Genomic DNA, 15,394 nt, shown 5'->3' with positions numbered 1-15,394 from the left:
AAACGTGAGTAAGCAGCCTTTGGTGTGGGCAGAGGTGGGCAGCCTCATGAGGTTTTGACCTCATGAGGTCAACCTCAACCTCAAAATGACCTCAACCTCACGGAGTGAGGTGAGGTTGAGGTGAGGTCGGCAACACCGGAAATATTTTTGAGTGAGGTCAGCAAATGAGACCTCAACCTCATGCGGGAGTTTGAGGTTGAGTGAGGTCGTAACTTAGGGAGGTCGGCTTGTGAGGTCGCAATTATTGTTTCCCACAGCGATAAAATAGCCGGCAAAACACCTTTCATAATGCCTGTCGTGTACACTATTTTTGGCTATCAACGCACACGTAACGAACAGTTTGCGTCGGTGCGTTTGCGTTCGACACGAAAAAAAAAAGGAGGTGGGGCGTAAAGTGGAGCGCGGCAAACAAGTGGGGTCTGACGACGGCTGCAGACTCGAAAGAAATTGAAAGAAGATCCCGCCTTCATTCCGAGCGAGTGTGGGAAGTAAAGAAAGTTTGCGCAAACTCGAAGGGTTTCCAGGCCTACGTGGGTGTGTCGGCTTCTCGGGAAAAAAAAGAGCTAGAATAGTAGAAAAGAGGGAAGCGCAAGATCCAGCAACCAAGGAATTTCTTGGGAGGATGGCACGAGAGAGGAGGTTTCAGAGAGGCATACGGAAAGAACAAGGATGCAGAAGAGACGAGAGATATATGGCTTGACGAGAAGTCACCCCACGAAGACTGTATTTCAGTAAATAAAATCTGCTTTTGCTACTGTATATGGCACGAGTTAAAACGAAAGAAAGCAATAGGACGGTAGATCGTAGTTTTTTTTTTAAGTCGGTATTTATTGCCTCAGGGCATCAGTAGGTTATGAGATGAAGGATGAATAAATGATTAAATGAATGGAAAAAGGTTGGCTGATTTTATGAAGTCCAGTAGTGAGCGATGATGAGGTCCCTGCGTCCAAGTGACGTATGAGGCAGGATTGGTTGCTGAAAGGCCAGCTATGCTCAGGTGCCGGATTCGTGTTGGCTTGAGTGCTGGGCAGTCCCACAGCAAGTGGTGGATGTCGGCCTCGACATCTTCGTTGTTACATATCGGGCATCCTGGGCGAGGATATAAGTGTTGGAAGTATGACCACGTCCTAGTTACAGCTGGCGTAAGGGCAACACCGACCAGGATCCTCCTAAGCGCAATCTCCTCTGCACGGGTGAGACCGCGGGGAAGGGATATCGCTTACGGAGGGATAAGTGCACGTGTGCGGCGCCGGAGTTGCTCCTTTCTTGACAAAAGGAGGGTAGCGTCGTCGACTTCGAGAAGCCGTGGGATTGATGCGTCTTGGTTGACGAGGCGGGTTGCAAAACCAGCTTGACTTTGGGAAGGCTGCAGATCCCGTGGGACCCACTCAATGTGTGGGATGCGCGCCGCAAGCTGGTGGATGTCCTGGCAAATATTAGGGCAGCGGCTGACGCGTCGGAGCAGACGTACTGCTTGAAGTGCGTCAGTGCGGATGACAACGTGGGCTGTAGGGAGCATGGTTATAGAAGTCACGCAGCAGAGTGCCTCCTGAACTGCCACAAGCTCAGCGCAGAAAGATGGAAGTGGTTCCGAAAGCTGAAAAATAGTTGTCTGATTCAGGCTAGGTCTCCGTGGACAGTAGATTGCCGTTTTGGCTTCACAGCCTTGCATGCTTTCATCTACGTACACTACTATTGAATCTTGAGGCAGGTGAGTATCTTGCTCTCCAAATTCCTGGCGTAGCAAAGATGCAGAGTTGGCAGACGTCGGTTTGCGGAAGTCAGTTGGCTTGTTGTCTCTTAACTGTTTAAATTTCCAGGGAGGGAGAACTGGCGCAGGTGGCTGAAGAATAATGTGTGATGTTGCATACGCCCTCAGTGCTTGCGTGGAATGTGAAAAAGTGGCCTTGAGTCTGCGAGCATCACGGCGCTGCTGCACCAGTTCATCGATGGTGTTGAGCTGCGCATTCTCCTGTAACGCTACGACCGATGTGATTTGTGGAAGGCATGTTATGGTCTTCATAGCTTCTCGATTTACGGCTTCAAGGCGATCCCATTGTGCCCTTGTAGGATGCTGGAACTGGGCCTGATAAACAATACGGGGCTGCAGAACCACCCTCACTAACTGGCGTGCAACAGACGAGCCAGCGCCACCCGTTTTAGGTGCAATTTGTCTTATTAAACTCATAGTTTGAAGTGCTTGCTTTTTTGCCTGAGAAAGCCAAGCAGTCGCTGATCCTGATTGGTGAATTGTTAAGCCCAGAATATTCAGGCCCGAGCTTTCTTGTATTGGGGTGCCTGAAAGAGAGAGACGAATTGGATTTGAGGCAAATTTACGGCGTCCCCAGCGGTTCGCGACTGACGTGTACGAAGTTTTACACACAGAAAGTTGAAGGCCAATGGAGGATGCGTAATCAGAGGTTACGTCTAATGCTGACTGAAGGGCGGCCTCTTGAGTGAGAAGATCATGGTGAGTGCTCCATACCGTGATATCATCTGCGTACTGCAAAAACTTGATTTCAGGAATATCATGTAAGCGCCACGCCAATGGGATGAAAGTAATATTGAACAACGTCGTAGACAATACTGATCCCTGGGGCACGCCACGTAGTGAAACGAATGAACCAACAGTGTCACTGCTGAGGCGTATTGCAAATTTTCTTCCGTCCAAAAATGATGCGACAAAAGTGCGTACTCTCGGAGGGAGATGAAGGATGTCAATGGCATTCAGGATTGCAGCATGACTGATGTTGTCATATGCCTTTTCAACGTCCATTGCTAATATGGTACGCACATTGCGGCTGCGGGTAGATGATAGAACTGCTGATGCCAAGACAGCCAACCCGTCCTCTGTACCTATGTATGGAAGAAATCCAATTTGAGCAGGGTGATAAGAACCGTGCTATTCAAGCCACCAAGAAAGTCGTGTGGCTAGCATTTTCTCTGCGAGCTTGCAAAGCGTTGATGTTAAAGAGATTGATCGTAAGTTGGCGAGGTCCGTTGGAGGCTTCCCACGTTTGGGAATAGGGATCACGACAGCGGTTTTCCAGCTCTCGGGTACAACACCATCAAGCCACACTTCTTTTATGGTGTCTAGTAGTTGAGCAAGTGCATCAGTACTGAGGTTCTTGTAAACCTCATACTGAATTTTGTCCAGGCCAGGCGCTGTTTTCCGTTTCGCATCGTCAATTGCAGCCAGCAGCTCGCACATCGAAAAGGGGCTCGCAATTCCATCTGCGTTGGCAGCAGATGGTAGTTTCCATGCGTCTGCAGGGATACCTGCCAAATTAAGATTTACAGCTGAAGAAGGCAGTATATCGTATTTTGGGAAAAAATTTTCGAGCAGCTTCTTTGGCGAAATCGCCCGGCGACAGATTAGCCGCAAAGCATGCTGCTGCTGCTGCGTCAGTCCGTGTTCGCCCGGGAAATCGCCCGGACGACCGTGTTCCATTGCACGAAAGGTTCGCCAGATTGAGGCATTCGATGATTTATCAGAAAATTGTTCACACCATGCATGCCACTGGCGTCGCGAGAGATCGCGTTCATATCTCCGAGCCTTCGCGGTAAGATAATTCAGTCCTGTACGTGCCTGCCTCGAAGTAGGATCTCGCGTAGCAGCCAGCTCAGCTTGACGGCGGGCTGCCCACAAGTTAAGCAGGCCGAGATCTGGTGCCGGTCCACCTACATCAATCCAGGTAGTAGTCGTAGCGCTGTTTAGTGCTACGACTACCACCTGGAGTGCTGGAGCATAAGCAGCACTACGTAGGTGACGCACAGACCATGTTACTGTCCCAGGGTGATTAAGCAGAACAAACAGGGCATCAGTGAAGGCGTCCCGCACACGCCTACCACGAGGGCTTGCAGTCGGATGCCTCCAATCTGGGTGAGGGGCGTTAAAGTCGCCTCCGACTAAAATTGGACACCCGGGGTATTGCCGACGAACACTTAATAACCAGCCAAGATTAATACGGGAAGAGGCGCCTCCAGCTCGTCGAACGTAATAAGAAACAAGAACAACGGTTCCTTTCAGAAATTTTGAAGCAACTGCTACTAACTGGAGCCGATAGGTCCATTGGAGAGCTTGTCTCCTCAGGTCGCACTGTTGGATGTGTATCTCGACGTGTTAGCTGGGTGGCCATAGCCATGCTCCGCCCAGAGAACAGTTCACTTACGGGCTGTTGTCCATTTTGGGAAGGCTGAATGGGCGCTGGTGCTGAAGAACCGGGAGCACCAAGCTGGACCTGAGGCCGATGGTAAGGTTGAGGTGTCGACGGCAAGGCAGGAGTTGCAGCGAGCATCTCCGGCGAAGCTACCTCTGCCAGCGTGGCAGCGGCAGCACTAGGCCTAGCCTCAGTGCCGACCTGAGCTGCAATCATGCATGAGTAGCATGCGCCGGAGGTCTCGCAACCTGACGCGGAGAGGACGTCTGGAGCTTCCTCGGAAATATAAGATCCACTTCTCTGGAGACAGGACAGGTGCTTATAAGGACGGCAAGACTTTTCAGAGGAGCGATGAAGCCACCTTAGCAGGAAGACAGGTAGTTGTATCAGTGAAATCCACTCTTTTAATAATATTATTATTATTATTATTATTATTATTATTATTAATATTATTATGAGTCACTAGACATTATATTAACCCTTACATAAAAAGATAAATTTAATGTGCCCTTCTCGAAGAATCATTGAAGAACAGACAAGTGACTGACGACAGCTTGCCGCCAAAGCGGTTCAAGGTAGGCTGCGAATAACAATGGCAACAGTGGACAACCCTGCCTCACAGAAGATCGCACTTAGAGGCTTGCAGTGAGTACTCCATTCACAACAATCCGTGTGGTACAGTTTTTGTATGCCATTCTAACGCCCTCTAATATTATTCGGCCGACATTTGCATGATCTAATGCGGCAAACAGAACATCGTGAGAAACGCGGTCAAAGGCTTTTGCCAGGTCTAGTTGTATCATCGCCACTCGGTCATCAAATGAGTCATAGCATTCTAGTATAGATCGTGCCACGTGTATGTTAGTAGCGATACTTCGCCCTTTTATGCCGCATGTTTGGTGCGCGCCTACGAGCATTGTTATAACACCCTGCAATCTTTTCGCTAGCACCTTCATGAAAATTTTGTAGTCGACGTTGTTGAGGCTTATCGGCCGATAAGACCCCACCAACAGGCGCTTATCATAGTCATCGGTTTTAGGAATTAGCACTATGTGGGATGTTGTGAAAGACAACGGAACACGTTTTCTCTCATAGCTTTCGTCAACAACCTTCAGCCGAGCCTGGGTTATTGCCGGTTTGAACACTTTGTAGAAAGCTGCACCCAGTCCGTCAGGGCCAGGGGCTTTACCTGCTGGCAGGGCATCTATTGCATCCTCAATTTCTTTCACGGAAATCGGCTGCTCAAGCCGTGTTTTAACTTCTTCCTCAAGTTTCGGCATAAGTGGAAGCCCCGTTGTTTTTCGCGACTGACAAAGCATATCTGAAAATGATCACAGATTGCGTTCTTGATTACACTATTGTCCGCCCTCGGCCTGGGCGATCCGATGTAAGCACGGGGGATACTGTTTGGCGAGCTAAACTCTTCTTGTACCGAAGCGGTGGCCTTATGAGATACACAAGGCCACCGCTTCGGTACAGGAAGAGTTTAGCTCGCCAAACAGTATCCCCCGGGCCCACATGGGATCGCCCATGCCGAGCCTCTTCCCAAGAGCTAAGTCCCACAAAATGGCGGACACCGACGCCGGGGACCGCTCTTGTCCCAGTTTACGTCTGGTCATCGTCGAGCTGAAAACGAATCCTGCAGCTCTCCCAGCGCGCGTGGAGGCGTGTGCGAATTATCCCTAACTCAACGCATTATTTCTTTAACTTACATCAATGATAAAAGGAATGTTTTGGCGCTGCAAATTCACCGTTAGTTATTATAAGTAGAAGGGAGGGTAATCTTTCCTATAATTTGTCATGGCGCTTGTTCTATACAGCACAACCTACTCGTCAGGATTATCGAAAGTAGCGTAATGTCAAAAGTCAAGCACGCTTTACCTTTTCGTAACTAAGCGTCTCTGCATATGGCAACGTTTTGTTCTGTCCGCCTGTTGTGATAAGTCCCACGTCAGAAGTCAATTTGATGAAGGAATGTTATGGTGCTACAACTTCCATATATACGTAAGTGGTCGGTCTACTTTTTTTTTTCTTTTGTAACAGAGACGTAACACTGAAGAAACATTAGATTGCTTGTGATTATGTAATCCGATTCGATTTCAAATCGCAGGAATGTGTCTTCACCAAGAAATTATGACTTGCTTGTCATGAGGAAACAGTACTTGACGGTCACAGATATGTGCGACGTTTCACTGCAGACCTTCGGGGATTCGCATCCAGCAGCGCCAAGGACACACAAGCATTACAGCGGAAATTAGATCAAATGTCACCATATCAAAACAAATAAAAATAAAATTTGAAGAGTTGAAACTGACCAATTATATTGCCGTTATTAGGTCAACCTGCTATGAATCAGATCAAATATTGGCAAATGTTCATTTCAATTTTTTTACTTTACAAGTAAGCCTCATCATATTGAATGTTGTTTAAAATTTATGTCGTCATTCTGGCGTGTCACTGCACAGGACGTGTGCCATGACGTTTTATAGTTAGTGTTCTCAAGTGAAAAACCTTTTTTTTTTCTTTTTTTGAGGTCGAGCGATCGACTTCAAACTCACAGTTTGAGTTTGAGGTGAGGTTGAGTGGGGTCGGTGGTGGCATCAGAAAAATTGAGGTGAGGTCACCTGGTCAAACCTCAACCTCAAAGCGTGAGGTTGAGGTTGAGTGAGGTCAGGAAATTTTTATTGAGGTTGAGGTGAGGTCGCACTTTTTGATGTCAAATGCCCACCTCTGGGTGTGGGTAATATCCATCATTGTCTTCTCGGGTGTTTAATGGCACGTACCTGGTCCCATTAGGATTTTTCTCCCTCATGATCTGCAAGAGAAGGAAGGGAAGGCAATGCACAGCACACATTAATCCCCGACTGGCTTTGGGCTTAATCTAGCCGTGCTCATTGCGCTTTATACAAGTCACGCTCAAAGTATTTCGCTGTCATCTGCCCGCTCATACATGGCACACTGATTCAAAGGAAACAAATCGTGCTCTATAAATTAATCTTGTATTTCCAAACTTGTAAAATATGCTCTGATACGAACCCACAGTTTACGCAGTCTGAGATGCTTTTTGTGTGCACAAATGCCGCAAATGAAATGTGCTCAATATTCTTCAGCTTTATGCCGGTTCGAAATGTGTACAAAATGCGCACTGAAATAAGGCCCAATTCCTGCGATTCCTGCTTAGTGTGTACAAAGTCGGCGTGGGTTCGAGCTTATCGCATCTAACCCTGAAAATGTATTCGCTATGCGACGTGCACACGTGATTTTGTGCATGGCACGATATTCCATCTGCACATCGTTCACAACGTGAACATCCTGTAACCGTGTGTAATCGTGCACAGATTGGTAGCACTAGGACTGAGGCTGAACTATAGTGAAAAAAAAAGTCAAAGCACAGAGTTTAAACATTACTCGCGCGAGAATCATCACTGGGTGACATGCCTATTTGGTACCATAATATGGTTGCCATTATGATAGGATTGAATACGTCATGAAATGCACTCACATGCGAGCTGTTTACACGGTTCTGATCCTGATCTGCTAATGCTAGGTCTTCTTTGCCTCTATTAATAGGTATGTGCGGAACCTTATAAAGACTTTATCAGCGAACCTTTACGGGACACTTCATTTCTTTACGGGTTCAGCATGCGCATCGTTGTCTCAATTCCGCTCGACCTGATTCTCCCTAATCATTCATCCTCGCCGCATACTCTCAACCTGTGCAGCTGCCGAGGCTACGTGTCCAGTAACACAAAGCCGTGGTCACCATCTCGACTGGAGGAGATAAACTACACAAGACACGTACGCATAGCATTTCTTCTGGCTTATGTAGAAACACACTACCATGTCGCCGAACCCACCGCCACAATCGCTGATCTGACGTCACGTGACTATAGCGCATGCGCAAATTCGGTCCAATCAGTTGGTCTCCTGAAGTTTCGCGCCCCGCGACCAATACATTCCGGGCGTGTCACCTGCCTACTACTACCTGCAAGCACGTCTGTCCGAGCGGTCATGTCACGTGGGAGCAAGCGTTCACACGTCCTCATTCGTCACTGAGAGCTCGGCCATGTCTTGCAAATTTGTGGCGCCAGCCGTGTCTCGACCGAACAGCGAATTTCATTACTCATCACCTCCTATTTCTTTTTTTGTATCAGTGTGACGCGGCTTCTTATGCTGGTGCAGATATTCGGATATTAGTGCACGTATGAAGTGAGTATTAAAACTATCATGCAGCGCAATTGCTTTAGAAAAAGAAGCTTGTGTGGCAATGAGCAGAAAACACCAATTAGGCTACGGCAAGCAGGGATTGCGTTCATGGCACGATATCTTCGCGATGTTTGTGCATGTTATATTTCGCATTGCGTGTAACTTTTCAATGCAGCACTTATTATTTCCGCGCCCTTGCAGAAGGTTAAAATTGCTCCAATGCAGCAAATCTACCAGCACTGGATCTTGTTTATAATTCATGGTTTCAGCAAATGCACGCCGTGAAAGTTGCTTGCCGTTAACAATAGAAACCTGTGCGGTGTTCATTATGGGAGAAGATATATATAGTGGCTGCAGAGCAGCCATAGTTCTGCATAAAGACAGTAACAAAATTCCCATAAAGAAAGGTGTTAGGCAAGGAGACACAATCTCCCCAGTACTATTCACAGCTTGTTTAGAGGAAGTATTCAGAGACTTGGAATGGGAGCAGTTAGGGATAAGGGTAGATGGAGAATACCCTAGTAATATGCGATTTGCTGATGACATTGCCTTGCTAAGCAACTCGGGGGATAAACTGCGAATAATGATTGATGACCTAGACAGGAAAAGTAGAAAGGTAGGCTTGAAAATCAATATGCAGAAGACTAAGATAATGTTCAACAACCTCGGGAAGGAACAGTAGTTTACATTAGGTAGCGAAGTGCTGAAAGTAGTAGGCGATTATGTCTACTTAGGACAGGTAGTAACCGCAGATCCGGACCATGAAAAGGAAATAACAAGAAGAATAAGATTGGGATGGAGCGCATTTGGCAAGCACTCGCAGATTATGAATAGCAGTTTGCCGGTATCGCTCAAGAGGAAAGTATACAACAGTTGCATCTTACGTGTACTCACCTATGGGGCTGAAACGTGGAGGCTAAAGAAGAGAGTTCTACTTAAAAGTTGAGGAAAGCCCAAAGGGCTATGGAACGAAAAATGGTAGGGGTAGCATTCAGAGATAGGAAATGTGCAGAGTGGGCCAGAGAAATAACTCAAGTTACCGACATTCTAGTGGAAATTAAGAGGAAGAAATGGGAATGGGCAGGACATGTAGTGCGAAGAGAGGATAACCGATGGTCGCTTAGGGTAAAAAACTGGATTCCAAGAGAAGGAAAGCGTAGCAGGGGGCGGCAGAAAGTTAGGTGGGCGGATGAGGTTAAGAAGTTCGCGGGAGTCAAGTGGATGCAGCTAGCACAGAACTGGGTTAAGTGGAGAAATATGGCAGAGGCCTTCGCCCTGCAGTGGGTATAGTCAGGCTAATGATGATGATGATGATGACGAGCAAGACCAATGTAATTACACATTTTGCAGTATAGCTGATCCCTAGCAATAAGTGGACATCCTAAACAAGGGAGCAAGTGGACAGAATCGAGACAGCATCTACGGCGCTCACGATGTTCACAGTATTGGAACAGGCAAGCCGCATGGTGACGTTGGCTCGCACTGTGTCCAGTGATTATAAGATTATGGCTTCTTTTGCTATTTTAGGTGAATTAAAGCCTTTACCTAACAATAGTAACCTCACGGTCGTTGCTCATGCGATCATTCAAGAACGAGTGGCGCTAACCTTGGCGAGCTCGGCGGATATCCTCTTGGCGTACTGGTAAAAGCTTATAAAGTCATCCTTAATGTGCTTGTGCATGGTTCCGCCATGCCTTGAAGAGCGGCAAGTCTTGGTGGCCCGTGAAGGAGTCCGGGCTCGCCTCGCTGTCCATGGCCCGCCGACTGTTGCGAGCTCGGCTGCAGGCACGTAGCATAAACCAAACATTCTACGAATATTTTCAGCCTCAAAAAAGACATGAATGTAAAAAAGCCAATGTATTCTGCTGTTTACTGCGTGTTTGCGTTGTTTTGAAATATTTTAGAGACATCACAAGATTTCGCCCCTACACAGTAACAAAATGGCGGTTTAATCTCTACTACGCCCAGAATATTTCCCTGCAGGAATGCATGCGTGCTGACCCACGTTCTATTGGCATCAAATGTGCGGACACTTAGTTTTAGTGACGCTCATGCTTCGGTGCTGTAATGCAGGATAATGAGTAACGGCATGTGATAACCAAGGTAACACATAATACCCGGAAATGTGACGCAACAAACACAAACGCATGCGAGGCGACACAACACACGCGCACACTACAAGCTGTAATATGAATCTGATAACACTTCCCCTTCACCACTCCTCTTCTTCTACACCCAAGTACATCTTCTCATCATCCTCTTCTTTGTCAAGGAGATAGTGGCACTTTCTTCCCCGCAGAACATCAACATCGTCCAAGCATGACAGTCACCAATTCTACAGTCACGTACATCTCCACACACCTCTGATTTGCCCAGAAGCTAATACCACATTCGTCCGAGTATACCAAAACCATCATCCAAGCTGGACAGTCACAAAGTCCACCACATAGTCACACACTAACAACCAACCACCACACATGTTCAGTAAGACATGTCCATCCAAAACACATCACTTGTGAAGTCCCTATGTAATGAAAAAACTGTAACCTGCTCAACATGTCTACGAAGCACCGAAGTACATGAGAATGAGAAGTACATGTACTTGAGGGAATAAAGAATCAATAAACAAACATATGGCCACAATACATGAGAGGTGTCTCAGAATAACAGCTTTAGGCCCGATAATAAACTCGACTTTTCCCATTACTCAAGAAGATTCCTCAATAAAAGTAAATTCTTTTCTACGTAAACTCAGTGAGGCTTCACTAATACATGTCTTCTTTCTTCTGTATACAGAATGCCTCTAAAATTTCGCGCGCACTCTTATCCCAACTCTTCCCTAACATGTTAACCCTGCTAAACAATGGCTCACACTTGCACTTCTGACAGTGCAAGGGTAAATTTGACCCCTTCCCATTTTCTATGGACTTCTCATGTTCCATTATTCTATCATTGACACATCTTACAGTCTGCCCTATATATACTTTACCGCAAGACAGTGGAATCTCGTAAATCACTCCCACCACACATGCAATAAAACTCTTTACATGCTTTTTATCGCATTGTGCTCTCTTTCTCCTCCTTATTATTGCGCACAACCCACCCAGTTTTTTTGGCGCAGAAAACATAACTGGCACCTGATACCTACCTGCCACCTTTTTAAGGCAGTGCGCCACTTTATGAATATAAGATACCACCTGTGGGCGTTTATTTCTAAACTTATCTGCATTCCTTTTTTTCCCTTTCATTTTCTGAAGCATAGGTAACACATATAGCTCATGCCCGTCCCATCGACGTGCCGTTGTCACCCGTTAATAATTAGGGGGTATTGTTAACGATGCGCCCTTAATGGTACGCACACTCCCAGACACCCTTAGAGTGAGTGAGGGTAGTTGTTCCGGTCGCGAAGGAGATGCCCTCGACCTGCGTGGCAAGCTCAGCCGGAAGCCAGCTACCTAGTAGTGACAGAAGGGGGTGGCCGTTTGATGCCCAGCTGTCGCCGGTTCAAACCAGAGTAAGGATCGGAGTCAGAAGTAACAAACAAAACACAATTTATGCACAGCAAGAGACGATTCAAAGGGATACACAAGATCACTTGAAATGCACAGACGAGAGGTTCACAGAATAACAAACGCTAAGCATGCATTTACAGAATGGTTCAATAACACAGAGGCTTTACAACAGATCAAACACGAGAGAGTTACATATTGTTCACCAAATTGTTCACCGGGCACTGTTGCAGTCCGACGCCTCAAGAGTCACGATGTGGCCGCCATACGAGACGAGCGCCGCTCCCTTGCAGGTCCGTGGGCTTGCCAGCAGCGGGTGATCCCCGAGAGTCCAGCCGAAGCACAGGCGAACACGACGCAAACACTGACGAACTGTCTGACTGACTCACAAGCGGGGCGGTCTCTTTAAATAGGGCGCGCCGCGTCTGTCTGTTAAAACGCGCCAAAACTAGCGCGCACACACACTTAGCTTCGCTGGTTATAGCGCTCCCTTCTCCTCCCGTCAAGCCGCGCCTCGTCATTGGCTAGGTCCCATAGAAGATTCTGGAATTTTCTGGCCTATTCCAGGCCGATGAACCACCGTCCTCCCCGGGCAATGGGAAAGAGGGTGAGGGCAACGCGTACAAAGCTACGCGCTCTCCCGCGCGGGGAAGGAGACTTTTCTCTCCATGCTTTTGCATGCGACGCCGCGCGGGCCTCAGACCGTACCGGCTTGATGAAAATGTGCGCCGATTTCGTGACAGCCGTGCAAAGACGTAATCAATACAAGATGACCCTCTTGTAGCAGTTTGAAGCTCATAGCGTCTGAGAAATATAGGTGACAGTTGACAAGTGGGATACTAAAAAAAAAAGGAAACAAAAAGGTAGTTCAAGCAAAGAAACCTGATTAGCGGAGTATGCGGCTAGGATGGTTGGATGGATGGATGAGTGAATTTTAGGAGTCTCCTCTTTGAAACAGGGAGATGGTAGTCATCAGCATGCTCATGCTCAACCTTTATTTTTTATGCTTATTAATTTAGAAATTTCTTGAACTTTACCACTTGAACTTTTTACCAGCGTTATCTTTAAATACCTTCGTTTAAGTTCGGTTCTTTGCGTCCCCGCCCTACTCTTCAGCCACCGATCTTCCAAGCTCCTCTTGCTAACCTCTACCGCAGATTCATTCAAATTTCTTTTGTTACTTCTAAACCGCAGGGCCTCGGCTATAGTAAGTATGTCCCTCGAAATTTGGATGGATGCCACCACACTCGAGTATAACATGTTCAATTTTTTCTGGGCATCTACTGCACATAGCCCAAGTTTCGTTTGCTTGATTAAATTTTCTTTTGTATCTTGGTGTTGTAAGATATCTTGACGTAGCTTCAAAGGAAAGGCCGTTGTTGTTTGAGTTATCATAGGTCTCTTTTTAATTTGAGTTTTCTATTTTCTACACTCGTCTACGGTAACCTTCTTTTCAATTGAATTATTAGTTATTAGCATTTGTGTTCGTTACCTCTGGTTTAATTTGCTTTATTTCATTTATTTCATCGCCCTGCCTTCCTACACACTTGTTTGTTTTCTAGCCCTTTCCCGCCATTGTGAGTCAATGCCCTTTCGGTATAAGCATTAAATTCTGTAACTACCCATCTACTGTCATCAATTTTTTTGAGGCGTTCTTCGCACAATATTTTAATCTGAGCCTCTCGTTCCGCGAAAGAGTCCCAGCCTGCTTCGTTCGTAGTTTTGCCGTGGCCTCCAAGTGGTAACCTTCCAACATATCTCTGATCTATTTCTAACCCCGGCTGGACTTGTGACCTTAAGCACGAAACCGCATTCCCGGAGGTTGGACCTGGTACCAGCTGCTGTACCCCGTTAAACTCTGTGCTTCATTATCGGCATCCCTTCGTCCTGATGGTCTGCTCACGATTTTTCATGTATATCTGTCCTTCTTTTATCGATACCTCAAGGTATTTATATACTACCAGTCTAGGTATCTTACTCTCTTATACTGTAAGCTTTATATCGGTGAAATCGTTCAATACCATAGGACCAGATTTAATTGCGCTGAAAGCAATGTCGACTGCATCTCCCTCGTATCCATATATATTAGCCCAATGCTTGGAAACTTTCCTGGCTATTGGTCAATAGAACAATGTCGTCCGCGTACAGTAATTCTGGAAGGCTTTGTTCTATGTCCGTTTCAACCAGTTTATGGAAAAGATTAAGACAGGTTACTTTCTGGCTCTTTTTCATATTCTTCATAGAAATATGAGCAACAACGATGATAGGGGACATTCTTCATTTAGTCCTTTGAATACTTCGAGAGTACACGTACTTCTTGACCCCTCCTATACAATCTCCGCTTTATTACCTTTGTATATTTTCCTTTAGTAACTCAAATCACCCACGTAACGCAACTGGTGAGACTGAGTTATAGTGTTCTAGAATTGAGAAGTGTGCCGTCTTCAGCGCGCAGCAATGGGAGCGAGGTGGTCACCGGAGCGATGAAAAGCGTAGGTGGCGTGCCAGTTACAGGAGCGCATCAGAAGCGCGCGCACCGCAGAGGAAACGCTCTGGACGTCTGCTTATGCGGCTGGTGTCCTGCGTTAATTTAGTTGCGTCGCATTGCTTTTCTGTTGTACTATGATATGTTGCTGATTGTTGGTCAAGCAGGATAACACGGGTCTGCAGATAGGGCAGTCACAGTTCATTTCGTTTCCTTTGGCCCTGTGCATTCCCCCAAACTGAACGTCTCTTTCGTTTTTTTTGTTCTTTTTTTTTTGCTCACTGCGCGTCCTTTCCGATTAACGAGCTTGACCACTTGGTTCATGAGAGATGGTTAGAGGACGTCGAAGCTACATTGAATGACCTTCATCCAGATGATCATAAGTACGTCACTATAGGCACAGTTCTAAGTCGCAGCTTATATTGCAGTATAAGTAGCTTGAAAGTTAAAGCACAAATCAAAATACAGTACATGTTCATGCGTATTTCATTTCGAGCAAATCATGCGTGCACAAATAGAAGAAACTGAATTCATCTCAAAATTCGACCACGGAGATCTTCTTTATCCGTTTGCGGAGTTTGCAAAGATCGTAAACACGCTGGAAGAGTCACATTTTTTTTTAGTTCAAGAATTATGATTAACGCAAGCAGCATCCGTGATTTTGCGACGTTTTTTCAGAGCGCAGAGGTTCCCGAGCCTAGATGTCCTACCCATATAGAGATATGACTCTTCGCATGTGAAGTTCTACGTGCAGATGCGATTCCATTTTTATGTGGTCATTAAACGAAGAGCAGAGCTCTGAACCAGAGCAGGTAAAGAACCTGAAGGTGAAGTGGTCCAAATAATCTTGTTTGAGGTCTCTATCTAATGACTCTCTACGCGTCTTGTGTGCTCTAAAATTTAGCAGCTTAATTCATTCACGTGCTCGTAGTTAAGTGATATTTCCATATAATTCTGTAGCATTGCATTTATGTTGGTACCATATCCTTGAGCTATTTATTTATATTCTCTTAAGTAGCGAATTATTTACCCTG

At 46.3% G+C, this 15,394-nt stretch overlaps 1 protein-coding gene across 1 annotated transcript in view; it reads right to left on the bottom strand.

Annotated features, from left to right (window-relative positions):
* Positions 1-10,173, bottom strand: part of LOC146193398 (uncharacterized) — an 80,100-nt gene extending 69,927 nt beyond the window's left edge. The window contains exons 1-2 of the mRNA XM_084600540.1: positions 9,973-10,173; positions 6,944-6,975 (exon numbers count right to left, since the gene is read on the bottom strand). Coding sequence (XP_084456666.1) covers positions 6,944-6,975; positions 9,973-10,173 — 233 coding nt within the window. The remainder of the gene's footprint in view (positions 1-6,943; positions 6,976-9,972) is intronic.
* Positions 10,174-15,394: the final 5,221 nt, after the last annotated feature.

This window comes from Amblyomma maculatum, chromosome 4 (assembly GCF_055883805.1).
Source record: "Amblyomma maculatum isolate TAMU_Amacu chromosome 4, ASM5588380v1, whole genome shotgun sequence".
Taxonomy (NCBI): Eukaryota; Metazoa; Arthropoda; class Arachnida; order Ixodida; family Ixodidae; genus Amblyomma; species Amblyomma maculatum.
Note: the sequence above shows the minus strand (reverse complement) of the source record. Positions and strands in the feature narration are given on the sequence as shown.